A 27,515-nucleotide genomic window follows, 5' to 3' on the forward strand; every position below is an offset into this window, starting at 1 on the left:
TTAGCTTTATTAATTCTTTCATTGGTGGTTCTTGACCTTTGACACCCAGGGGCTTAAGTAGAAGATGGTCGCTCCCAAAGAGAGATGGCCGCTGGCTTTCCGGAGCTACGGTTATTATTTGTTTTCAAATGTTTGGAGTTTGGCAGATACTTACATGCACTTTGCCAAGCACTTTCCTTTGAATTTTAGTACAAGAATATCTTGGGTGGAATTTAGTTGCTTTATTGTTAATTCATTTGCATTTTACTGATCAGATGCTGTTTTGGAAAAGATATTTGCAACAGAACTATTGGGAACTTTACAGTTTTTTTAGTAGCAAATTTTTTCTTAGACGGGGATAAAAATGCAATTTAAGCCCCAAATATTTTCAGTAAGATTTGGAAGTTGGAATCTTTAAGTAGTATTTTCCAAATCTGTCTGTATCACTTTTTCCACAAAAGCAAACTAGACTCTACTTCTCTGGCTTGATCTGTAAATCTTTAGAAAAGTTACAGAGTTAATCTGCAACCTTGGACCAACACTTAAATTGAAAATTAATGTTAAAAAAATGTTTTCAGCAAGTAGTAGAGAGAGCAACCCCCTTCTGGGGAAATAATTTGGGACTAACACAACAACCTCCTAGGGAGACTAAGCATAGGGGAGATTTTTGGTTTGAAGGCCAAATTACCCGGGATGACAAAACCCCTGAGAGGGCTAAAGTTATATAAGGTGCCACAAAGTAGCTTTTCCATTACAGTTTGTAGAAACGGTTGTAAAAGAAGGAAGCGTGCTGAGACTACACATCTGAGGACTAAGCCATACACTTTTTTAAAGAACAGGGTAAGGACATGACTAAGTATGGCACCAAACTTCTTACTGCCCATCAGGTTGCAACAAAGCATGATGATAAAAACAGGTTTCTCATTGTCTGTCAGCTTCCTATCTTTTCTAACAGACCCAGATAAAGCATTGCCAGCAACTAGAATGACTACTCACCACCTCCTAGAAAAATTAGTGCAGATAAGCATTCAGCAGAAGCATTTTAAGCAAATTGACTTGGATGTTTCACGTTCCAATTATTTTGAAACCAACTGGTAGGAAGTGTTGGGAAATTTTAGTTCTGAATTCTGCAAACTAGTGTGGTAAGGAGAAGGACACAGTGATACAGAACTTTTATTTGCTTCAAATAGTGGGGTGCAGGAGGTTATAAGCATATCATGGTTTTCTCTTCTCCCTCAATCCACATTTTCTTTAAATTGTTTAGAATGCCATAGAAGCAAGACGATCTTTGACTTTACCCTGGCATTTGTGTAGCTGGTGAGGGTACTGGGTGGGCTGTAGAGATCCACACTGATGTAGGTCTAAAATATTTCATTTGGACCCACTTTCCATGTATTTCTGTAAGTAATTCTAAGTGTTCCTCACAGTATAAGAAAGAAAACCATGTCTTTCTTCTTAAACTTTGGTCCTAATTCTTTAAAACAGACAAGTTATTAGCAAAGATAACCTTTTCTTTCTTTTTCTTTCTCTCCCTCTGGGTCCCTCCCTCCTTCCCTTTCTCACCGGTTATACTCTAATTAGTGAATGTTTATGATGAGCAGTGGGAACTTTGTGACATTTCATTTTTTGCCTAGCTGCTGTCTGTTCTAGCAGGCAGGATTTGTGTGGAGAGGAAAGGATGGATCCCATGAGTCTGCTGCTATTACTTGTTAGAAAATGGAAATGATTTGTGATATTGTTGATGGCTTATGTTAGGTTTTGGTAATAGAAAATGTAAACATTTGAAGGGCAGTTCTTGTTTTATACTTCTTATTTCCCACAGGGCCCTTTACATAGGAGAGGCTGAATTTTAAAAAAATTGTTACTGATTTTAATCCAGTTGATGTTTTTGTATAAGGGAAAATCATTTAATTCTGTATCTTAATATGTTATCCTGGAGTGGTGGACAGTATTTTCTTCTAAAAATCCATTAATTTTACATGAAATGAAAACCAGTCATATAAGTAAAAAATATCTTAATTTAGGTTTTTAAAATTTTTATTTATTGATTGATTTTTAGAAGGGGGGGAGAGAGAGACAGAAGGAGAGAGAAAGAGAAAGGAACATTGACTTGTCGTTCCACGTATTTATGCATTCATTGTTTGATTCCTGACCCAGGATTGAACCTGCAACCTTCGTGTTTTGGGACAATGATGTCCTTACCAACTGAGCTAACTGGCCAGGGCTTAATTTCGTTTTTATAGGTTTCTATTTTTTTGTTTGTTTTTTAGAGAGAAGCATAAAATGTTCTGTACATCTGCATTTAAAATTAAAATCAAGGAGTAAAGCATTCTCATGAGTAAATATGTGAAACAATAATGTAAAAATATCTTAGTTCTATGTTTATTGCTTTTTATACTGGGTATTAGTGCCTGGGGACAATATGGGATAGGAGAAATGAGAGTGTCTTAGCTCAGGTTGTTATACGAAATACCTTAGGCTGGGTAGCTTAAACAGCAGATATTTATTTCCCGTATTTCTGGAGGCTGGGAAGTCCAAGATCAAGATGCCTGCAGAGTAGGTTCTGGGGGAGGGCTTTCTTCCTTCCTGTGCACAGGTGCCTTCTTGCTCTGTACTCACATGGCCTTTCTTTGTGCTTGTATGTGGGGAGAGAGCAAGATCTCTGCGTTCCTCTTTTTTATAAGGGCGCTGATGCCATCACAAAGGCCCCACCTTGGTGACCTAATCTAAACCCAATTGCCTTTGAAAGGCCCCACCTTCAAATACCATCATATTGGGGATTCAGGCTTCAATATAGGAATTTGGGGGGAGGGCACATTCAGCCTGTACTGGAGAGCGGGATATATAAGCCCTCATGGATGATGATTTAAACTGCTTCAAAAGAAAAGCCTTGTAGATTTGTTAAGGGTTTTAAATTATTAGGTTTAAAAAATATAAATATTTAAAATTTTTTTCAAATCTGGAAGTGGAGGCCTCCCTCAGTTTTCTGTTTTTCTCTTCTGAGATTTCGCAGCAGCACCACGAGAAGCCCTAGCCTCCTCCTACGGAAATTGTAGAATGCCACATCTCCTTGTGGAGGAAGAGGTCCTGTGCACTCACTTGTTTACCTTGCAGCCTTTTGGAGCATTGCTTCGAAAAAACTAAAAAAAAAGAAAACTTTTGAAGATATCTACAAACCTTGTGATTTTCATTAAAAAATGAGATATTGACACTTCTCTACAAATCAGAATTATGCTCTGGTTCAGCTCATTGGGTGAAAGGTCTCCCATTTTAGTATAGTGTTTCTAATATGTGTGCATTTAAAAAAAGTTCACAAAATAGGATAATAGGATTCTGGGCTTGTTGTGTTTTTACTCTAACATTGTTTATATTTCCACCACATTAAGGGGCCTTGTCCCATCACACACTGACTCCTGGAGGCTTATTAAAGTGTGCCACGTATCTACATAAGAAAGATTTCTACTTAGATGTGTGCTTCTTTAGAATCAATTTTTAGTCATTAAAAACTTCTATTTTTTGAGGTCACAAAGCAAAAAATAAAAGAGTAGTAGATAGACAACTTTCAAGGAAACAGAAGGAACAATGGGAGGAAAATAAAGTTTGTGAGAAGAAGTTGATTTTGCCACTGAGGGAGTCAAGGCGTCCCACAGAGGCACAAAGTTCTATCAGTGTCTCCTCGCCAAGGACAGTGGATTCCTTTCATGGTCCCTCCTCTGTGCGACGGTCTGTTACCGTTACATATTTTCACATTATAATTATAAAAAAAAGTGTGCCCATTGTGTGAAATTTGAAAAGAATGAGTAAAAATGAAGAAACTGCAATCAACCACCTAACACTACCATCTGAGATAATGACTCTTAACTTTTCTTAGAGTCGCACAACTTTATTAATACAATTATTGATTCATTTTCATCTTTATTGAAATATAATTCACCTATAATATTATGTAAGTTTAAGATGTACAATGTAATTATTCAATATATGTATATATTGAGAAAGGATTACCAGACTAAGTTAGTTAATACATGCATCACCTCACATAGTTATAATTTTTTTTGTGGTGAGAACGTTGCAAGATCAATTTTCTTGCAACTTTCAAATATACACTACAGTGTTGTTAGCTATAGTCCCTGTGCTATCCTTAGGTCCCCAGGACTTATCCATCTTAAAGCTGGAAGTTGGTATTCTTCCACTTCCTTCACCACCACCCCCATTCCCAAGCCCCTAGCAACCACCAGTCAGCTCTTTGTGTATGAATTCGGTTTTTTTAGATTCCACAGAAGAGAAATTGAACAGAGTCAAGAGAGGGAGAGGCAGAGAAGTCAAAGCAGTTAAAAGTCGGGAGTATTTGTCTTTCTCTCCCTGACTTATTTTACTTAGTATAATGCCCTCAAGGTGCATCTGTGTTGGCACAAGTGGTAGGATTTCTTTATTTTTTATTGCTGAACTTATGTATATATCCTCTGTCTCATTGTCTTTACCCACTCCTCCCCTGGTGGACACCGGTCATTTCCGTGCGTTGACTGCGGTGCGTGATGCTGCAGTAACCTTGGGGTACAGTTATCTCTCCGAGACAGTTCTTTCGTCCTTTGCATACACATTCAGAAGTGGAATTGCTGCATCATGTAGTAATTCCATTTTGATTTTTGTTTTTGAGGAAACTCCATACTATTTTTCATAGTGGCTGTGCCAATGCACAGTCCCACCACAGCGTGCAAGGGCTCCTTGTTTTCCACATTCTGGCCTGGACTTGTTACCTCTTGTCTTTTTGATAATAACCATTCTAGCAGGTGTGAGGCGATATCTCATTATGGTATTGATTTGCATTTCTTTCCCTGATGATTAATGATGTTGAGCACATTTCCAGGTACCTGTTAGCCAGGTGTACGTCTTTGTAAAATGTCTGTTCAGGTCCTGGGCCCATTTTTTTTATTTGGGCTATTTTTTTTTTCTGTTGAGTTGTATGAGTTCTCTATGTATTTTACATATTAACCCCTTATCAGATATGTGATTTGCAAGTATTTTCTCCCATTCAATAGTTGCTTTTCTATTTTGTTGATTGTTTCTTTTGCTGTGGACTCTTAACTCTTTAGTGTACAGGGTCCGGCAGAAGTAAGGCCTGCTAGAGTGTGGTTGGTAGGGTAACAATATGGGTGTGATAATTTATAGTTTTAATTTGAACATTTCACCTAAAATGTCATATGTTGTGCTTGAGTGTGATAGTGTTATGTTACAGAATTCCATGCTTATGATTTTGTAATAAAAAGGGGGGGGGCGTTATTTGTGCCGGACCCTGTATGTCTTCCTGATATTTTTTCCATGTAATTTAATATAGTTGAAATTAAGCTGAGTAAAGTCTTGGGCTGCTGTTGTTTTCGTGGATCACTATTTTGTGTTTCCGTCCTGAGTAATTACAGTGTGCCAGGCACCGTGTTCACCGCTTTACAATGACCTCTTCTCGTCAACACCATGAGGGTAGGTGTTACCATGCCTTGAGCTCGTGTTTCCGGGAAGGTCTGTAAATGAGTTGGGTTCTTTAAGTGGGCCTCACCGTTTGGCGAGAATGTAGGTAACAGGAAGGAAAGCTACACATTTTCATGTATTCTGTGTGTGTGTGTATGTGTTTCTCTCTCCCTCTGTCTTTGAGGTTTTGTTTTGGAGGGAAGGAAAAGGAACATGCCCTCTTTAAAAAAATAAGGCATTTTTAACTGAAACCATATCTGCAGTGGTTCGTGTGTCAACAACTGCTAAGCTGTGAGGAAGGCTTCCCAGAAGAAATGCTGCTTTGGAAATGATACGGACGGATTTGTTGGGTATTCACTACTCCAATGCCTAGATGAAGTATACAGTGGAGTACACCCTCTTCTACCTGCACCCACCCACCTCCCCCCGCAGTCACCACACTGTTGGCCACACCCATAAGTCCTTTTTCTTTTTGCTCAATCCCTGCACCCCTACCCTCCCACCCCAGAGCTGTCAGCCTGCTCTCTATCTATGAGCCTGTCTCTGTTTTGCTTGTTAGTTCAGTTTGTTCTTAGATTCCACATGAGTGAAATCATATGGTTTTTGTCCTTCTCTGACTGGCTAATTTCACTTAGCATAATGATCTCCAGGTCCATCCAAGCTGTTGTACCCACAGCTCAATTAAACATGAAGGTAAAGAAACCTTCCTTCCAGCTCAGTGGGCAGATCTCCCTTTTTCTATGGATGAAGAGCAAGTTTAGGTAGGTTAAATATAAATATGGCTTCCTGTAAAACTAATGTGTGATAAGACACAGAGCAAAAAGAGGCAGAAAAGGCAATTTGGTGTTCACATGACAGGGAGGCATGGAAGTGAGAAAGATAAAAGGAAGACACTAACACATAAAACGAGTAGAGAGATCTGCATGTGACTAGAGATGATGAAGCAGGAATGAGGAATAAGGGTAGGAAAGGGATGCCTGGGCAAGTCTTTGACAAGAATGAGGTGACTCTGTGGCTACCAAGTTTTCCCTACATCTTGTATGGAAGAGACTATTCTTTTCCCATTGTATATACTTGGTTCCTTTGCTGTAAATTAGTTGACTGTGTATGCACGAGTGTATTTCTGGGGTCTCTATTCTGTTCCATTGATCTAGGTGTCTGTTTTTATGCCAGTATCATACTGTTTTGATTACTATAGCTTTGTAATATAGTTTGAAGTTAAGAAGTGTAATGCCTCCAGCTTTGTTATTCTTTCTTAAGATTGCTTTGGCTATTTGGGATCTTTTGTGATTTCATGCAAATTTTAGGATTGCTTGTTCTATTTTTGTGAAAAATGCCGTTGGAATTTTGATAGGATTGCATTGAATCTGTAGATTATTTTAGGTAGTACGGACATTTTAACAATATTAATTCTTCCAACCCATGAACACAGACTGTCTTTCTATTTATTTGTGTCATTTGCAACTTCTTTCACCAGTGTCTTAGAGTTTTTAGTGTGGAAGTGTTGCACTTGTTTGGTTAGATTGATTCCTAGGTATTTCTTTATTTTTGATGCAATTACAAATGGAACTGTTTTCTTAATTTCTCTGTCTGATAGTTCATTATTAGTATATAGAAACACAACTAATTTTTGTATACTGGTTTCATATCCTGCAACTTTACTAAATTTGTTGATTAGTTCTAACAGTTTTTTTGGTAGAGTCTTTAAGGTTTTCTACATTTAATATCATGGCATCTACAAGTAGAGACAGTTTACACATTCCTTTCTGATGTGAATGGCTTTTATTTCTTGCCTAATTGCTTTGGCTAAGACTTCCAATACTATATGGAATAAAGGTGGTGAGAGTGGGCATTTCGTCTTGTTCCTGAAAGCTTGCAGTATGATATTAGCTATGGGTTTGTCATGTTACCTTTATTGTGTTTGGTTACTTTCTCTATACACACTTGGTTGAGAGTTTTTACCATGAGTTGATACTGAATTTTGTCAAATGCTTTTTCTGCATCTATTTAAATTATCATGTTTTTATCCTTCATTTTGTTAATGTGGTGTATCACATTGATTGATTTGCAGATGTTGAATCATCCTTGCATCCCTAGAAAGAATTCCACTTGATCAGGGTGTATGATCCTTTTAATGTATTGTTAAATTCAGTTTGCTAATATTTTGTTGAAGATTTTTGCATTTAGTTAATTAGGGATATTGGTCTATGGTTTTCTTTTCTTGTAGTGTTCTGGTTTTGTATCAGGGTAACGTTGGCCTTAGTAAGATGATATTGGAAGTGTTTCCTCCTTAATAAATTCACCAGGGGATGAACGGTTATTGATTTAGTTATGTACTTATATATGATATGGTTATCCAAGAACTCTGATGGTATTTCTGATCTGCAGATAAACAGTATTAGTTTATATCTTTTACTACCTGCAGTAAGAAATTCTTTATCATTAAAGGCAATAATTCTCCCCTAAAAGTGGTTCTGAGATGAGGTTAAAATGCCAACAAATTGGACAACCTAGAAGAAATGGATCAATTAATTCCTAGAAATATAAAGGGTCTTACCAAGACTGAATCATGAAGAAATAGAAAATCTGAATAGAACAATTGTTAGTAAGGAGATTGAATCTGTAATAAAAACACCCCAACAGACCACGTCCAGGAGCAGCTGGCCTCACTGGGGAGTCCTGTCGTGTGAGGTGGAGAGCGATCATGTGATGACAGCCGCACAAGGTCAATGCTGGACACAGAAACTTTGCTGGATATTAAAATACAGGGTTATATCTTATGCTTTATAAAAAGGGAAGATAAACACACACACTTTCTGGATGTCCATCGTGCCTACTGGAGTTGAGTATCACAGTACTACAGTAGTAGTTGGAGTTACTCTATGGAGTAATAATACTCTAACTCTGTTGGAGTCACAGTATTATAGCTTGCAGTAGATGCCACTGTCTGATACGGTATTCTCTTGACAGTCAGAATATTATAATTCTTACATTCTAGGCCTCAAATACTCTTAAAAAGTTAGTTTCATCCATTATCTAGTTTATAAAATTGAAAGTCTATATTTCAAGCTTATGGAAAATGAAGGTCATTCCAATTATCTTGAATATTTAGTATATACTTCTGCCTAAACTCTGGTATGTTTGAGAAAGAAGAGGGTATTAGAGCAGTATTTTTCCCTTCATTAATAGTGGTAGTATACAGGGTGGGGCAAAAGGTGGTTTACAGTTGTTTGTATGGAGAATAACACAATAATTAATAAATCATAATACAAGAATAAACTGTGTGATTTGCATACTTGCAACTATAAACCTACTCTTGCCCCACCCTGTGTATTAATAACAACGTAAGTAAATAATTTAGAATTCAAATGAGCCTGCCTATCTCAGTGAAATCTAAATCTTTAGTTGATTTTTATTTTGTTGCTGCTGCATCCAGTGTTATCTGAATATTTAGTCAAAGTGCATTGAAAATATGAAAGGTAAAAAGGCAAAGTTTTTTGTCACTGAATATGATATTAGACTACATCTAAGCCATCTATTTTAAAATGAATTTTATTTATCCCTATTTGTTTCCCTAAAGATTGCAGGTGTGTTTCTCTCTTTCTCTCTCTTTCCCTTGCTCCATGCCTGTCTCTCTCTCTCTCTCTCTCTCTCTCTCTCTCTCTCGCTCTCTGTCTCCCTTGCTCCATGCCTGCCTGCCTGCCTGTCACACACACACACACACACACACACACATACACACACACAGTCCTGGAAATCAAAGACCATGTCTCTCCCTCTTTCTCCCACCTCATTTGAACCTGGCTAAAATTATACTCTGTGTGCATGCAAGTGATGCTTACTTATTATTTGGTGGTTATTAAGTAGTTCACAAATGTCCTGAAGAACAGGTAGAAACAAGAAATGGGATCTTTTGGGGGTAAGAAAAGGTTAAGACAGTCAAAGTGCATTGAAAGCAGGAGTATGGCATCAGGAAACTTAGCCTTAGTGTTCTTACTCAATCATTACTTTTGTAAACCTGTAATTTTTTCCACATTTTTACTTTCCTGCTTCATGCCTTGATATTTCTGTTTACAAAATAAAGAAACAATTGCTTCCCATTTACTTCATAGATAATTTAGGCGTGGACAGGCTAGGCTAGTGTTTCCCTCCCCTGACATGCTGACTTAATCTTATTTGTATATTTTCTGCCCACACTTCTGATTTCATTATATATAAAAAATGAAATATATGTATATATATATACTTTAAATTCTTTTATTTACATTCTTTTCTTTCTCTGAGGATTTTTCAAGATCAAAGTATATTAATCACATTCCATAATGAACTTGAGTACTCAAGGTTCTTTTCAGATATGGGCAAATGTTTGAATAGCTGCATTTGCTTTTTAAGTGTCTATCCAAACCCAAGCCCCAGACCCTTGAAGGGTATATACTGAGAGGGGTGTCCCCAGTCTGAAGTGCAGATAGTTGCAGGGTGAGCGTTTCAGTCTTTTCTGAAACCCTCTTGGGCCTCCTCAGATGCCTTCCCTTCCTTTAACCTGGATGACTGTTTATGAAGCCGCGCCATGGCTGAGGTTTCAGTGTGAAGGTCTGTCCAAGAGCATTGCCTGAGAAGTCTGATTTCTCACCTGAAGAACAGATGCCTCCCCACAATCCCCAGCATGGATATGCCTGGGTTGTGGGGTACGGATTGGAAAAAAAAGAAAACATAGTTTAGCAGTCAATATATGGTGTCACCATCAATTACATATAAACTATTAACAGTTAAATTTCAACGTAAGTAAAAGAAAAAGAGGGCATTGAAACTTAGACATAAATTATTCTTTGATAGAATTTTACTGAACGTCAGAGCCAAAATAATGCCTAACCATTTATAAGGCTGTGCAGAAAACCCGGCCCTGATCTGATTTATGGAGTCCAGTGAGGGCAAAGTACTTACCGTATTTTTCAGACTATAAGACACACCGGACCATAGGACACACCTAGGTTTTAGAGGAGGAAAACAGGGGAAAAAAAACCCCACTCTACCACCACCCTCCCTTCCCCCAGCAAGCCAGGTGAGCTACATTCGGACTATAAGACGCACCCCCATTTTTCTCCCAAATTTGTGGGGGGGGAGTGTGTCTTTCAGTCCGAAAAATATGGCAGTTAAAGACTCAGTGTCCTTTAGCACTAACATGACCTGGAGATAATTCCCTTGTTCTGGTAGATTTTGAAGTCAAGAGTTCACTTTATAAAGTCTCTACCACTTTAATATGGCTCTTACAGAATTTTTAAAAATTTTGCCCTCTAATGAGATGCCTTAAGAATGTGGTACCTAGGAAAGACAGTTAATAGTAAAAAAGGCATTAGAATTGTTACACAGTGGCATTGGTTTGATGGCCACTCGATTAAGATAAAAATGGAGAATATTTCTTCTTTCTCGATTGTCAAAAATAATCAGTTTCTGTTCATATAGGTCACAGGTGGCAAACACAAGGCCCGAGGGCCGAATCCCGCCCTCCACCTGGTTTTATCTGGCCCGGCACCTTGTTTCTACCCGGCGGCAGCTCCTTGCCCCTAGTTAAGGAGTAGTTATGTTTATACAGTCCTAAAATCACATTCAGTCCTTTGAAGGCAACTGCAAGGCTGATGGGGCCCCTGGTGAAAATGAGTTTGACACCCCTGATACAAGCAAAGCATCTTGATTTAGGGTTTTTGTTTTCTGAGAGAAATACAACGAATTCCACTTACTGATTTTTTATCTTAGAAATAGGAAACATCAATCAGTACAACAGACAATAAAACGTATTTCCCAACTATGTTATGTTTGGTTAAATACAGTGGAGGAAATAGACAGGGGCTGTGAGGGAGGAACGATCTTTCTGTTTTTCAAAACCATAAAAAAGCAAAGATAAAATGTGTGTGTGTACACATACCTGTTGAGGCATTTCGTTAGTGTTTATTTTTGTTGTGAGTAGAGAAAGAAAGCCTTCAATAAAAAAATAAGTCATATCAGAACTTGTTACAAATATGTATATATTTTACCCAGAGCTGGAATGTCAAGCTGTTATTTAAATTTTATTTCCATTTTTTAAATTGAAGAAATCCATTGGTTTTTACCCTAGTGGAATGTGTCATATTTTTTGTTCAGAGGAGATAAGTTTTTATCGTGGCATCCTGGTAGCATTTAGAACTAACGTTATGATGGTAGTGCCTTGTTTTTGCAACTATAGACCTGGGCGTTTTTGACATTCTGGGCTGGATAATTCCTTTTTGTGAGGGACTGTTCTGTACATCATAGGATATTTGGCAGCCTCCCTGGCTTCTATCTACTAGAGGCCAGCAGCAACACCCTCCGCGAGGCAAGAACATTCCCAGTTGAGAACCACTACTGTAGAAATACCTGGTGATGCTACACCGCAGGTTTAAATATGGGTCCCATACCACATTCAAGATATATTCGGCCTGATGCGCCTCCCCAGGGTTAGTAATCTGGAGCAGCACAGCAACATAAAGACACAAGATTGGGGCAATACATTTTTTTCCCTAAAACCACCACTCAATTTTTAGAAGAATTTTTAGGAAACATTAAAGCTAGCCCTTGGGCTCTGAATTGGTTGTTTGATTCATTGATTGATTAATTGATAGGTTTGTCCATTCAACAAAAATATATGGAACCCCTGCTATAGATCAGTCTCAATATTGGTGGCTTGTGTGATGCGGTGTGGTTACGTGGCTGTATGTAATGGATGGTGGGCAGTCAGCTTGCAGGTAGACCAGTTAGGAAGCTGTTGGGTGTAATATAGGTAAAAAAATGATGGTTGCCTGGATTTGAGTAGTGACAGGGGCATGATGAGAAAAGATTTTATATAGAGATCTTTAGGAGGTAAACACATCAGGATTTTGTGATTGATTGGCAAAAGGGAGGAGAGGAGTCCAGAATAATTCCCAGGGTTCTCAGTGAAAAGGGTGAAAAGTGGTGGCATTCATTCAGATGAGGAATAGAGTGGGAAGAATGGTTTTTGTTTTTTAGGCGTGGGACACATATTGATTTCCCCCTTTGACATTTTCAGTTGGAGGTGTCTTGAGACCTCTAAGAGGATGAGTTAGACAATGAACTTGGGAATTGCAGGAATCATGTCTTTTGTTCCTTAGTGAAACGTCCATTCTTTGGATGGAGTCTGCATTTCCAGGAATGGAGATGGAGACAGGTTTAGCCTTGGGTGCATCGATTTGGTATTCTTCAGGGTAGAGCTGGGTTCGTTTTTTTTAATTAAATATTTTATTTATTTATTTTAGATATTTAAATTTTATTTATTTATTTATTTATTTTAAAATAAAATATTTATTTTAGAGACAAGGGAAGGGAAAGAGAAAGAGAGGGAGAGAAACATCAATGTGTGGCTGCCTCTTACGCACCCCCTACTGGGGGGCCTGACCTGGGAGGGACAGAAAATTTCAGAAATAATCCTGGGCCTAAAAACATCTTTTATTGGCCTACATGTCATTATAGCACATAAAGATAAAAGAATTAAAATTCTCGATTCTTAAGGTATATGGAAATAAATCAACATTTTTATTGGATTCCTGTTATTTTTCATCAATGTATCTCATTTTTCTATTTAGTTTTTACATATTTAGCTTCTTCAACCCATCTTTCCTCTGCTTAATATCTCGTTTCTCCTTTCTTTTCCCTCTTCTTCCTTTTCTTCAGATTATTGGGAGCTTTCTCATGCCGCAGTATTTACCTCAATGGGTCAATCATGCCAGGGAAGCTTCCTGTCTGTGCACCAGGAATGCTGTGGGATGTGAGCACCTAAGAGAGGTGGAGAGCTGGCCGGGGAGGAGAGGGTGGGGGGTAAAAGTTGGAGGGAAGCATGGACAGAGATAGGGTCTAGGGTAATTGTGCTGGTCATGTCTTTTCCTCCTTGAGAGACGCTTCAGATATCTGTTTTGCTCTGGCTCTGTTGCTCTGTGGGTGTAACTGAAGAAGGGGGTCAGAAGGGGGAGAAGGCAATTAAAACCTTGAATGCTGTAAAGGCTCTTCTTAATTAAGTGGTGAGGATGGAGAAATAAAAGACCTTCTTAGGCTTTATTTCTGTTCTCCCTTTAAAAGTCTGCTGGGGAATTGGAGTTCATATCCCTTAGAAAAGATAAAGTTCAAAGTAACAACAGTGGAAAAAATTATGTACTTTTCAGATAAAGTCATCTTTATTTGATTTCCCTGGGCCCCTTGCCTATACCTACCCACCCCCCTACCTCCACCATCACTCCAACTCTGAAGCACCCAATTCTCTGGAGTATTAATGGAGACACTTCAAGTATCTAACTGCTCCGTTTCCTTTGTTCAACTTGCTTTTGGTCCTTGCTGGGAAATGCTCTGAAAACTGAACTGGCTCCTGAACACAAAGCCAAACCTGTGTTGTCCCTCCCTGTAACGCACTGTGTGATTTGTTCCCACCTCCTGTTCATGACTCATTAGTCCCTAAGTACAGAAAAGGTTGCTCCTCTGAAATAAAAGGAACGGACCCAGCTCGGAGTCCGTTTTCGCCTTTTCCTGTGTTTTATTTGGGTGCACTCACAGTTCTCCACTTTCATTAGTGACCTGGCAGGGGGCTGGCACAGTGCTGAGACCAGCTTTTGCTGGTTCCCTGGGGTGTATCAGAGATCTCAGAACTCAATACCCTACTACAAAAATAAAATCCTGTGCTTCAAACGACCTTTTGATGGAACAAAGCCCCACGTCCCAATCTGCCTGGGCCTCTCAAATTGCCATCCTTGCCCAGAGCCTCTCTTGCATTTTGCACAGGGCCCTCCCACCCCTAGCTCTCCCCCTCTTCTGAATGTGCTTCTTTTGGTAGCCTCTGTGTTAGGTCAATGTTTCTCTGTGTGTGTGAAAATGTAGGCTTTGGGCAAGGACCCTTTGAATTTGAAGCACACTTCAGGATAGTAGTTTCTTAGGAGCAAGGTAGGCAGCAAATATTCGTGGGCTTTTATGCCCCAAGTGTTCTTTGTTTCAGATTTATATGTAAAGTTTGGGAAAATGTGTGAAAACTAGAGATGCTATAGAAAAATGAGTTCCATATTTATAATTCAAGTTGTTTTTCCTAACTTTCTAGAGTGATCAAATTGTTGTCTTATTTAAAACTCAGGCACCTGGAGAACTTTCGCTGACTCCAGAGCCACGTGTGTGAGTGAAGTCCTTGACGAAGTGAGACGTGAGCCACAGTGTCCGTCAAAGCTTCCTTTAAAGCCCTTGCAGCACCCGCAGCCTTGTGCCTTGTTCACCTTCCGGCACCTGCATGTGATAATTCTTGGGAACCGATTAGTATGCTTACTTTTAAGGCAGCATGGGGAAATAAAAATAGGAACATTTTGTTGTTAAATGACGAGTATAACCTCAGAGAACTCAATTTTCTTATCATTTGATTATCACATCATAGCTACAGGGTAATAAATTTTTCTAAATTTCTCAAATACAGTCTCAAAGTCCATTGCTATAATATTTAAATAATGTTATATAGATTGAATGAAATATTTAGGGGTTTTGTATTAAGCATTTAGTTAATTTAAGAAAAATTCCTTTGATTCTATAGGAATATTGTAAACATTCGCAAACGTGAGATATTTTTGTTTTGTACTTCGGGTTTGCAGGCATGCTCTAATTTTCTACCGAAGTTATCAAGATAAGGGATCTATATTGTCCTAGTCTGGGTCTGCAGAATTTTGCATTACATAAGAAAGAAGTGGACGGTCCCTTCTTTTCCGCTGCCTCGGGACGATGGTGCGGGGGGCCATCTTTGTCCCCGCGGTGTTTGTGCTCAGGACCGGGAGCGCAGCACCAGCGGGAACACGCGCCCTGCCCAGCGCTGCCGGATTGTTTCCTGGAGCGTCTACGTCCCACCAAGAGGAAATGAATGCTCCTTGCCAGGATTTTATATGTTTAGACTTTCTCATTTTTCCAAACTGTTGGGTGTAAAGTGATACTTCATTTTAATTTACATGACTCTGATTACTAATGAAGTTAAGCATGTCTTTATATGCTAGTTATTGGGCTTTTTATTATCGTGGCTTGATTTAAGGCTTTATGTTGATGGAGACCTTAATTTTGAGCTTTTCAAATATATCATGTTTTCTTTTCTTCTTCTTTTTTTTTTAACCTTACAGTTTATGCTTTTAGGATTCAGAGCCATAGGATTGATCTCTGATCTGATACTTTTTTTCTGTTCTCTGCCTTACACTTATACTTTAATGCGTCTGGAGGTCACTTTTGGATAAAGCAGCGTTGTTTGAGGTCGCAGACTCATGCTTTGGAATACAATGCAACAGTTTGGTCTGAACTAAAGGGCCTTACCGCATCATGGGTACAGTTTGGAAAGATGATTTCGTGAAAAAGAAAAGAAGGCTATGCATAGTACGTTACCGCATGTGAAAATTTAAAAACATGTATATATGCAAAACAACACTTTATATTTTTCAAATAAATACTTCCTACCCAAAGAGAGATGCCAGAAAATTAAGTGTTTGCTCATGTAGGAGGAGAGAATAATTGGAGATAAAGATGAGGGGGATTAAAGTATAATAAAAATAATCCCAGTCTGTGCGAGGGAGGTGCCTTGCACAGACTGATACTAATAGTATTCTCTGGACTGAGAAGCATGGTTAACCCAGTGGTCTGGGGGTGGGGTGAATATAATTTAGGAGAGATGACCAGAAAATAGGTTAGGTAACCAGCCAATAAAGGCTAATTGAATGAAAATAAAAATACAATATTTTAAGTGTTATGATTCTTAAGTAAGATGCCTGTAAGGAAGAAAAATACTCCTAAATAACCACATCTGGTTGTGCTTTTTTGGCTTTTAAAGCATTTTGGGGAGAAACAGGAATTTCTCTTTTTTCCTTAGGTGAAGTTATCTGTGAGAAGGAGAGCAGATGGTGCTTTTTAAGTGTGTGTATACACCCGCCGTAGCACAAAATGAGTAGTTACTATTGAGAATAACAGGCTCTGGTTATTTTTTATGTTGCTCATTAAATTAAAATTCATTTCCTGGCAAGTATAGGTTTATAATTAAGTCATTTATCATAAGTGTTCTTTTGGCTGCATCTTAAATTTGATGACATGCAGAAGTGATATGTAGGTGGCTATTTAGAAATTAGATGAATGAGTTATTTGATTGGCCTTTATCATTTGATGTATAGGTTCTTCCTATTTATAACAATCACTGGACGCTGACTAATTATATGCAACGGAAGGAGGCAAAAACGGTCTTGGTTTAAAACTGTGTTCTCAACTTACCTTCCACCCACCGGCACTCTTGAGGACTGTGACACAGCCCCGTTGATGGGAGTGTGCTCTCTTGGTGCCGCACACAGTCGTGCTACAGTGTACTTGGGTCTCTCTTTGCTGGACACGGGTTCCGTGTTTCCCTCCCCTGAATATCACGTGTACTCTTGGTCTTCTGCCCTGCACCCCCTCAGTTATTATGTCCACATACTCAGCACTATACTAGCACTATATATTTTTTTTTATCTCATTTCAACTTGCGTATAGATCAAGGAAACAGACTCACAAAGGTTAAGTGATTTTTCTAGGTCATACAGCAATAAGTAACAAAACCAGGATTTGAAGTCAAGTGTAACTCTGAAGCTCATCTTTTTGCTAATTACACTGTATTTTTCATGGAGTATCGTCTACAAATCCATACTTGTACAGTGGGATGTCTTCATTAAGCTGCTTAATTTTTTGAAAGAGGACTGTCACCCTATCCTCTGCTCCAGCTATTTATGCTAAAGGATGCAGGCACTTCAACATTACACCAGAGGCAGATCTGTGTTCAGGTTTCTTTTGGAAAGGTTCAAACTTCAAACTCTCTGCTGTCTAGCTACTCAAAAACCTGTGTATGGACTATTGTTAAACCACTGGCCTTCAGCGGTGGTTGTTACAGCAAGCAGCTGGGTGCCATTCGCTGTTGTGCCTGTGACGGAGATTTGGGGAGGGCCTCTGGTGCACCACACCACCTCATCTTTGAGAGGCCTGGAGATGGAATTCTGTTTTCCAAAAAAAAATCGCTATTAGGAATCGTGTATTTGATTGTATTTTGTTCTTTACATTGATAACCAGGAAGATTGGAACCAAACTGCAGACCATCTCTAATAAGCTATGGAGGCATAAACAGTGTCCATGAGTGTGCTGATCTCACTTCTGGCATGATTTTCCTTCCTGTGCGTGCTCCTCGTGGATCTCACGTTGCTCGTTTATTTGTGTGTGTCGAATGTGTTTGCACAGACTGCCGCAGATCATTTGGCAAGTGCACAGGTGTGTGTACGATCAGTTGAAGGCTTCCGGACTTGCCGGTTCAATCACATTCCTGCCAGGAATGTCATGCGCGCACGCTCATATTTCTCATTTGTTTTCCTCCTTTCTTTTATCTCCTACTAATGTTCTCTTATGTTTATTATGGCTTCCCCCCTTGATGAACAGATTAGTAGAATTTTAGTAGTGCTTTTTATTGTTGAGTATCAACATAAAGGGTTGTTTTTCTTTTTCTTTCTTTTTTTTATCCTCAGCAGAGGACATTTTTCACTGCTTTTAGAGCAAGAGGAAGGGAGAGAGAGAAACATCGATGCGAGAGAGAAGTATCTACCGGTAGCCTCCTGCGAATACCTGGACTGGGGATCGTATGCTGGGGTCGGGGATCAAACCCGCAACCCAGGCACGTTCTCTGACTGGGAATTGAACCTGCAACCCCTCAGCTACAGGACAGCGCTCCAACCAACCAAGCCACTTCAGCCAGGGCAATAGTTATTTTTCTGAAAAATTAGTCTTTTAATTTGTGTTTCTCTAAGTTCATATTTTTAGTAAAGGTATAAATTTAATATTTATGAAAATATAAGAAAGAAATTTAACTAATTTGATTATGGTTTTTATCTGAGAATAAGAGCAGGGAAATTTGGAGTATCAAAAGAGTACCCTTGTAGAAGTTTTTGAGAGGTTATACAGAAGGGAATTTTTTTTTCAATTTGTTCTCATGAGTGTAGTGAATTCCCTGTCTGTTGCCTGATAGGCATCTCTAATTGGACATCGAACTTGTACTGCAGATTAACTGAAAGGGCACATACTATCACCTCTCCCGTTAGATACTTCCATCATTTCCCCCTCACACTTACCTGTTTTATTGTCTATTTCGGTGAATGGAATGACTCTGCGTCTAGTCACCCAAACCATAAACACGGCAGTCATATTAGAATTTCCTAGTTAGTCACGTGGTTCTTTATATTTTACCTACTTCACAGTTTTAAAACTGGCACTTTTACATTCCCATTGCTGTTACCTATTCCAAGTGCACTAAGAATTCTTGGTTGAAGAAATGAAATAATGAATGCAGGGATGGTTTGTCTTAGTTTCATTGTTTCTGTTTGGACTACTGCAAAATCCTGTCTTCCTGTCTCTCTCCTTGTCCCTACTAACGTTGTCAGAGTGATGTTCCTAAAATGCAAGTCAGATCACGCCACTCTTCTGTTTAAAACCTTCGATGACTTCTTCCAGCCTCCAGGAGTACGTTTAGTTTAGCATCAAGGCCCCTCATGCTAACTCCTCTGCATCTTATTTGTCTTACTCCCCACCGTTTAACAGACCTTACAGTTTTATCACGTGGTTGCATATTCCATTTCCTCCCACATGCTGCAGCTTCACTGGGAGAACTTGACTGACTCTGCCAGTCTGATTTAGATGCCCTCACATCCCTTTATACACAGTGCCATGGCTGCCCCATATTAAACTGTTATGACCTCCTTACCCAGGGGCCTTTTCTTACCATATTTTCTTTGGCCTAGACAGTCTCCAGCACTTAGTGCATCACCAATAATTGCTAATTGATTGACTGACTATGGAATAGAACAAGTCTGTAGGTTTTATTCCAGTCTAATCATGTATTCATTCAATGCCAGATACTGTTTGAGAGGCTGGGGTTTCTGCAGTGAACAGAAATGGTACCTACCCTGACAATTAACAAGTGGGCAAGTAGATAGATGAGGTCTGTCCAGAAGGCACACAGCTATGTAATATGAAAAAATAGAGACATTTACTGAAGAAGACACGAGATACAAGAAACATTGTACATAGGACAATGACGCCTCAGTCCCCTTCAAAACAGGCACCTTGGGACCTCACACAGTTCTCCCAATTGTCACCAGTTGCCCCTTCTTATTTTCCTGAATTTCATCAATGGTCTGAAATCTCTTTTCTGTCAAAGGTGATTTTAGTTTTGCAAAAAGCCGGAAGTTGCAGGGTGCCAAATCTGGGCTGTAGGGAGGCTGAGTCACCTGGGTGATTTCATGTTTCACCAAAAAACTCAGCACAAGATGAGATGTGTGAGCGGATGTGTTGTCATGATGAAGCTGCTGATCACCAGTTGCCCATAGCTGCGGCCTTCTGAATCATCTGAATAGTTTCCATGGAATAATGTTCAAGCTTAAGGCAAAACTTGATGCAGAGTTGTTGCTCTACTCGCTCAGTCATTTTGAGTGCAAGGACCACACAGTACACGTGCTCATTCAACAGTGTCTACCATCCCCACCGACTAGTATAGTGAAGGTGTCAGTGTTCACGCATATGCATTCCAGTCCACTCTCCTTGACTGCCAGGTCACATCGATGTTGCGCAAGCCGTTCTGGTTATATTAACAATGGCTGGACTTTGTTCCGAACAGACCTCATTTATCATACTTTTCTTTAATTGCTTGGAAAAAATCCCAACGTGGGAAAGTCCCCTTTTTTCTCCCTGTCTTTCACTTTCTACTGTTTTTTTTTTTTTTTTCTGGGAGAAGAGCCCATAGATTTTTATTGTTTAGAGGCTCCTAACACAGTAGGGTACTGATTCAGGGGCCAGCTCTCCAATATGTCCTTATTTAATCATGGTGTTCAGGGACATGTGAAAGTGTCTTTGAGTTGATCTGAATTGTGGATGTGAGTAAAATTCCCTTACCTACTGTTCCCTTTTTTCCAGGCCCCTAGCTCAGCCCACGACTCTGGATAAAAGCTTCTTAGACCCTTTTGCCCCAGTAAGACAAGAAACCATAATTTTAGATGCTATTGCTTGCTCTGTCTCCTGCTGACTGCCTAAGTTAAGTCTATTTTGTGGCAGTTTCCACTTGTAAGAAGTGTACCCTTCCAGTTAAGTTATAAAAATCTATGTTTAAGTAAGCCCCTATGCCATCAAAAAAATAAGAGCTATAGAAACATAGAGTCCAAAGAGGAAAAAAAAGAAAGAACATTCCTAAGAAAACTGTCAATTTGCAAATTTGTTGTTCTCTGGCAGCAGCTGACAGGTGGAATGACAACCCAACCAAATAACACTAGGGCCATTGTGATAGGAGAGAACTTAATATTGTTATTGTTACGCTTAGATGATATTTGTGTGAGGCTGTGCTAGCTCTTGTATTGAGAAAGCCCAATCAGGCGGAAGACTTTTCGGTTTCTGCATTTAACGCAGCCCAGCAACTGAGGAAAACCTATGAAATCTCGAAGGTGGCGGCTCCCTTGACAGGCTTCTCCGGACACCTTTGAGGAGAATCAAAGATAAATAAATACCACACTTTATGAGAGGAGTGTGGGGGGAGTGGGAGTGCCTGCACCGGAGTTAAAATTTCAAAGGGCGCGGGACGTTCTCACCGCCTTTCTTCCTGATCAGACTCTTGTCTCATGACCTCGTTCACGCTCGGATTAGAGCCTGCCCTTGTAAACATGTGTGAGTTTGGTAGGGAAAGAAGGAGATAGAAGTACGTTTTCAACAACCCCAACTGTAGAGGACAAGGATCAAATACAAATGTCCTTATTAGGAAAAAAAATGGCTTTTAAAACTATTTATAAATCACATTGAATGCTCGTTTGTTTATGGAACGTGTAAATACTCTGGCCTGTCACACAGACATTTAATTTTGAAAGTCTGTGATTTCTTCAGGAAAAGTTTGTGACTTTCAGTGTGGCCCCTGCGCTAAGTTCAGTGGGCTACCTCAAGGTCAAATGGTCCTTAACTCCTCTAACTTACCAGGTGTAGACCCTGATCTCATCTCTCATCCTGCCACTGTGCCTTACTTATTTTCTTGTAATTTTAATGAATAATTTTTACTTGACCTTGACCTACCTCAGAGGGACCATGGATATTTAATTGGCTAAAAATAATTCATTTTTTTCATCCATTTATAGAGCGTTAGAGATTATTTGACCTGTCCGTGCCACTTTGCAAAGAGTAAACTGAAGCCCAGAGAAGTTAAGTGGTTTGCTGAGGGGCATTCAGCCGGCAAATGGACAAATGCAGGGGCTCTAACTAGACCCTGGCCCCAGTATGCTTTTATTCCTGCACCAGCGCATGCCTGTGTAGCCGCATAGGCTCCAGTGTTACGTACAATGGTGAGAACTGTAGCAGTTTACTTTACTGACTTATAAAGAATAATTAATAAAGTAGTTAAATGAATTCCTTGTTTAATTCAAAATTTCATGTGAGTCACCATAATGGTTTCAATCTCTTTTTCCATCAAAGTTTTTATGAGAGCAACTAGGAAATAAATTAGTGTGTTGGGTTTCTATTTGTTGTGTTTTTCTTCCTGCTGTGGAGAATATGGTGATTAAAAAGAAATAAAATGAAATAGCTCAAAGTTTGGCAACCGGGAGGTGAAGAACAAACCCAAAGGTATTAGGTTATTAGGAGCCAATAATAGAAATTCTAAACTATTACTCCTATAAATATAGTGTGGGTCGCTGTGACTGTTATAATGTTTCATGTCTGTCTCCACAACCTGCAGTGATTTCTCATACTCTTTTCCCCAGTGTGCGAAATTAATTTAATGTGTTAGTATAAACCGAGGAAGGGAAGCCTTCCTAGATTTTATTAGGAGATAGACTGAATACGGAAGGGTCCTTGTCCCAGCTAGGGTAAAGGAGAGGAAAATATATTATTGACTGCCTTTGACAGGCCACTTCAGACAGGGAGCAAACAAATTGTTTTAAAAATCAATTTTAAAAAATGCATTAGTATCAAATAAGTCCTCAAGAGAAAGGGGCTTCATGAATAAAAAATATAGTTAATTACTCCCGTAAAAACTTAGGGAATTGTGCGGATTCAATATATGTTGTTCCCTGTTAGAAGTGGCAGTCGGCGTTTGTCGGTGCTGGCTGTCAGTACAGTCAGCATCAGTTGTGGCTTGCCTGGCCCGCCGTCCTTCTGTCTTTGTTTTAGGGACTAGAGCTCACCCAGTCCCAGTTTTCAGACTGATGTAACCTCCTTCGGGGTGACAATAGCACTGTTTATGTTGGAGACAAATCCCAGAAACTCAAGGTACCAACATACACGGAGCGAGAGAGTACATCCGGGAGATTGTTGTTTGGCACTTTTACTGCTAACAATCTACAGAAGTTTCAGTATTTAGTGCCAGGTCAGGCAGAAGGGATGGTTTTATAGCTGTGTGATTCTGAAGGGTTTAAAGAATCAGCAAAAGATTACATAACAGATAACAGGGAATGCAGAGTCTGGCTTCCATAGAGCCTTGCAAGGATATGAGGGGAGGCGAACCACTGCTTCTAGTTTTGTTCTTGTTCTTAATGAAAAGAACTCCAAAAGAGCAGTATGGTTTTTGGTTCTTTGAGCAAGGCCTATGCTTGTAAAAAGTCTCTGAAACCCACCTCTCTCTTCAACCAATACGTACTTTTGTGATCAATTTAAAAAGCAGGTAAACAGAGAAACAAAACACTTAGAAGATAGGCCTGGCTTACATGGTGTGACCAAAGCGATTCTGTGCCTTAAAACTCAGTTATCTAATCTACCCACTCCATGGCTTATCCCGCTAGCATTTGCTATAAAGTGCTTTTCATCACTGTAGAGTTTTGCAGTGAACAGGGTGGCTTTGGAACAAGGTTATCTGCAGATTCTGATGACATCATGTCTCTGCTCACATACCAATTGGGTGAATATTGGCCCACATGGTTCTGGTCAGTGGATTACAAGGAATCCATGGTAGATTTAATTCCCTTCTGATGCAACCAAGAACATTCTCTGATGAGCTCCTTATTGAGATATCCTTTATTCGTTTATTACTCAAGGTACAGGTTGGGGCTTGTTAGCTCTCTGAATTCTTAGGCGCTCAACTGATAAAATCAAATCCATCATTTCACTGTACTTTCATAGGAGTTAGCTGAATTCATAAGGTTCACCCTTTATTTCCGCTTGTTTGCATAAGAGTACAGATGTGCACAGGGCTGCTGAGCCTGCCCAGGTGGCAGAGCTGTTGCTGTGGGCGAAACTAGATGAGGTGCCCCTGATGGAGTGAGAGGAGTGAAACAGTGGGAGAGACCTGAACAGTTTGTATCTTCTTCAGTTTAAACTAAACTTCAGGAAACTTATTTTTCAATTTGAGAAATGTTCTAAGGTCCATTAGGAGACTAATATCTTTAAAATCACGCAAGGAAGAAAATACTAGGGTAGTGAGAGTGAGGAATAGCTCTGGTAGTTAACTAACTTGGAGCAAATTAGCTAAGAAACTGAGTTTCAGTTTCCTGAACATAGAACAAGGATATTGGTAAGCGCTCTCTAACATTGCTCCAAGCTCCTAGGTTCTCTAATTAGTGTATTGTAATCGTAGACCGATAATTTAAAAAATTAGATACATGCGTACTTTTATCTTTTAATAAAGGAGATGATTTATATTTGTCAGTAGTAGAATTGAACTGTCTTTTGTGTTTGTATGATAGCTTATACTCTCCAGTGCATGAAAAATTTCAGGTTGTTAATAAGATACAGTTAGTGGTTTCTTTTGGGGAGAAGGACAATGTGTCTGGATAAGAGTGGGAGAATTCTACATTCACTTTATACTGTGTGTTAGCTAATATATTTTTTTCTTACTATGTCCATTATTGTTTAAAAGTTAAAAACTTAATTGGTTTTATTATTTTTCAAAAGATAAACAGAAGACTCAAATCATTACAGAATGCATACCAGGATAAAAATATTTGGAATTTAATTTCAGATCCAAATATTTTATATAACCTTAAAGTATTTATTATCTGAAATTATCAGTAGATTTTTGCTTTTATTATATTGAGAAAGGTGTCTTAAATCTTGCCTGTCAATGACAACAGCTGCTTTTGTTTGATGAGACAGCGGCTTCAAAAGCACAGAAGCAAAGCTTAGCGACGTTAATGACAGAATTACCGAGCTTCTATGTATTTGGTTCTCGGAAAATCTTATTATTTCTTTATCCTATTTGCGACAGTTTCTAGCATGTTCTTGCTTTGATTTTCAGCAGTGGGAATGAAAGAGTTGGAAAAATATTGGTTTTCAAACCAACTAGTAGCGAGGAGGGCCAAGCTGAGTGTCTGTCTTATTACCAGTGTTAACTAAAATGGTAGCTCTCCTGCAATCTTTTTAGAAGGTAAAACTACAGGACATGAAAAGGGAGCCTGCTGAAACACCAAAGGCATTTTTAGAGACTGCATATGGCAACTGGACTTGAATTTGGCTTCAGCATTAGTTTTTGTCCTTTTCCCCTATGTTTATAGATGCTTCTATGACATTTTGAGAAACTGTAAGAACCCAGAAACTAGATTTTTTTTAGAATTATATTTTATTGATTATGCTATTAGAATTGTCCTAATTTTCCTCAAGTGCGCCCCATCCCGCAGGCAATCCCCCCAGTGGTGGGATTGTTCATGCCCATGGGTCTTGCGTCATGACTGTAAGTTCTTTGGCTGCTCCATTTCCTATACTGTACTTTATATCCCCATGGCTACTCTGTAACTACCTATTTGTACTTCTTAATCCCCTCACCTCCTCACCTTTTCCCTACACTCCCCACCCCTCTGGCAACCATCAAAACTCTCTCTGTATCCATGATTCCGTCTCTGTTCTTGATTGCTTAGTTTGTTTTTCAGATTCAGTTGTTGATAGATTTGTATTTATTGCCATTCTATTGTTCATAGTTTTGATCTTTTTCTTAAATAAGTCCCTTTAACATTTTGTATACTAATGTTTTGATGATGATGAACTCCTTCAGTTTTTTCTTGTCTGGGAAGCTCTTTATCTGCCCTTTGATTCTAAGTGGCCAATCCCTTCTAGCTGCAAAGTTTCTTTTGAGAAAGCAGCTGACAGTCTTATGGGAACTCCCCTGTAGGCAACTAATGTCTTTTCTCTTACTGCTTTTAAGATTCTCTGTTTATCTTTCACCTCTGGCATTTTAATTGTGATGTGTCTTGGAGTGGGCCTCTTTGCATCCATCTTGTTTGGGACTCTCTATGCTCCCTGGACTTGCATGTCTTTCCTTCACTAAATTAGGGAAGTTTTCTTTCATTATTTTTTCAAATAGATTTCCAATTTCTTGCTCTTTGTCTTCTGCTCTTGGTACCCTTATGATGTAAATGTTGGACCTCTTGAAGTTGTCCCAGAGGCTGCTTATACTATCCTCATGTTTTTGGATTCTTTTTCCTTCTTGTTGTTCTGCATGGTTGTTTTTTGCTTCCTTATGTTCCATCATTGATTTGATTCTTAGCTTCATCCACTCTACTATTGTTTCTCTGTAAATTGTTCTTTATTTCAATTAGTGTATCCTTTGTTTCTGACTGGATCTTTTTTTATGCTGTTGAGGTCCTCACTGAGTTCCTTGAGCATCCTTATAACCAGTGTTTTGAACTCTGCATCTGATAGATTGCTTATCTCCATTTCATTTAGCTCTTTTTCTGGTGTTTTGATCTATTCTTTCATTTGGGCCATGTCTCTTTGTCTCCTCGTTTTAGCAGGCTCCCTGTGTTTGTTTTTATGTATCAGGTAGAGCTGCTTTGGCTTTGTGACTTGGTAGCATGGCCTAATGTAGTAGATGTCCTGTCCCTACTGGGCAGGGGTCCAGAGGCACAGCCTCCACTATCACCCAAGCTGGGCACTCAAGATTCGCCCTTCATGTGGGCTGAGTATGCCCTCTTCTTGTAGTTGAGCCTTGGTTGCTACTGGAAGATCAATGGGAGGGATTTATCCAGGCCAGTAAGCTGCAAGTATTGCCTGTGACCATGAACCACCAACCTCCGCCCTCCATGGAGGATCATCTGTATGGGGGCAGTGTGGTGGTGCTCCGACGCGGTCTGTAGGTGTCCATTGAGTGCGCTGGCCCCGGGGTGTTCCAGGTGGTGCAGGCCAAGGTCAGTGCAGCCCTGTGTTTTGCCCAAGGCCACCCTGCCTGAGCTATAAAGCCATCTGAGATGTCTGCTACTTGTCCTGGGCTTGGAGATTCCCAGGCGAAGCCAAGCTATGAATCTAGGCTGGCTGTTGCTGATGCCAGGCCTGGTGCTCACTGAGGCCAGTTATTGCTTATTTGATAGAATTTATGAAGTTGTAAAGCATGAGTCAAGACCAGCCATTCATATGGAAAAGTAGCTTGGGTGAGCTCATAAGATGGGTGGGGAAGAGTCTCTGGGGGACAAAAGTGTTAGCCAGGTTGATGGAGTCTCAGATATGATACTAGCTTACTGGCCCTGTGGGGGCGGGGGAAGGATAGAAAAGGGACAATTGTCTCTACTTGCCTTGATACCAGACACTTCAGTTTCTCCCTGTATACCACTGGTGCCTTTCAAGCTGCTACCCTGGTGCCGGAGCTCAGAGGGCATGAGTCTGAGTAGGTGAGTCCATGTGTGGGTTCTTTAAGAGGAACTGCTTGTGGCTCCAGCAGTTTCTCCTACTGACTCAATCCCCATTGGTTTTTGCAGCCAGAAGTTGTGGGGACTTAACTTCCTGGCACAGGAACCCAGGGCAGGTGGGCCTGGTGCGGGGCTGGTACTCTTCGCTCCTGAGATACCCCTCCCAAATTTTTATCCACCACATATGGGTGAGGAACCAGCCAGTTCTGCATCCTCCCACCCCTCCTACCAGTCTGGATGGATGTGGTTTCTTTAATGCTGTAGTTGTCAGAATTCCATTCAGCTTGATTTCTGACAGTTTTGAGTCATAGTTGTTCTATATTTTAGTTGTAATTTTTATGTGGCTTTGCAAAGAGACGAGCCATGTTTGCTTATGCCGCCATCTTGACTGGAAGTCCCTGAAACTAGATGTTTTTAGCC

At 39.7% G+C, this 27,515-nt stretch overlaps 1 protein-coding gene across 8 annotated transcripts in view; it reads left to right on the forward strand.

The window, feature by feature from the left end:
• RAD51B (RAD51 paralog B) overlaps window positions 1–27,515 on the forward strand; it is a 515,100-nt gene that overhangs the window by 139,569 nt on the left and 348,016 nt on the right. The window contains exon 8 of one of the 8 annotated variants that reach the window (XM_053928935.1): window positions 17,994–24,237. The exons of 5 other annotated variants lie outside the window; for them this stretch is intronic. In XM_053928935.1, coding sequence (XP_053784910.1) covers window positions 17,994–18,152 — 159 coding nt within the window. In that variant the 3' untranslated portion in view covers window positions 18,153–24,237. Of the gene's footprint in view, window positions 1–13,140; window positions 14,235–17,993; window positions 24,238–27,515 lie in introns of those variants that run through there. 2 more of the 8 variants (XM_053928936.1, XM_045201894.2) reach the window with 2 other exon arrangements.

Source organism: Desmodus rotundus, chromosome 7 (genome assembly GCF_022682495.2).
Source record: "Desmodus rotundus isolate HL8 chromosome 7, HLdesRot8A.1, whole genome shotgun sequence".
Lineage (NCBI taxonomy): Eukaryota > Metazoa > Chordata > Mammalia > Chiroptera > Phyllostomidae > Desmodus > Desmodus rotundus.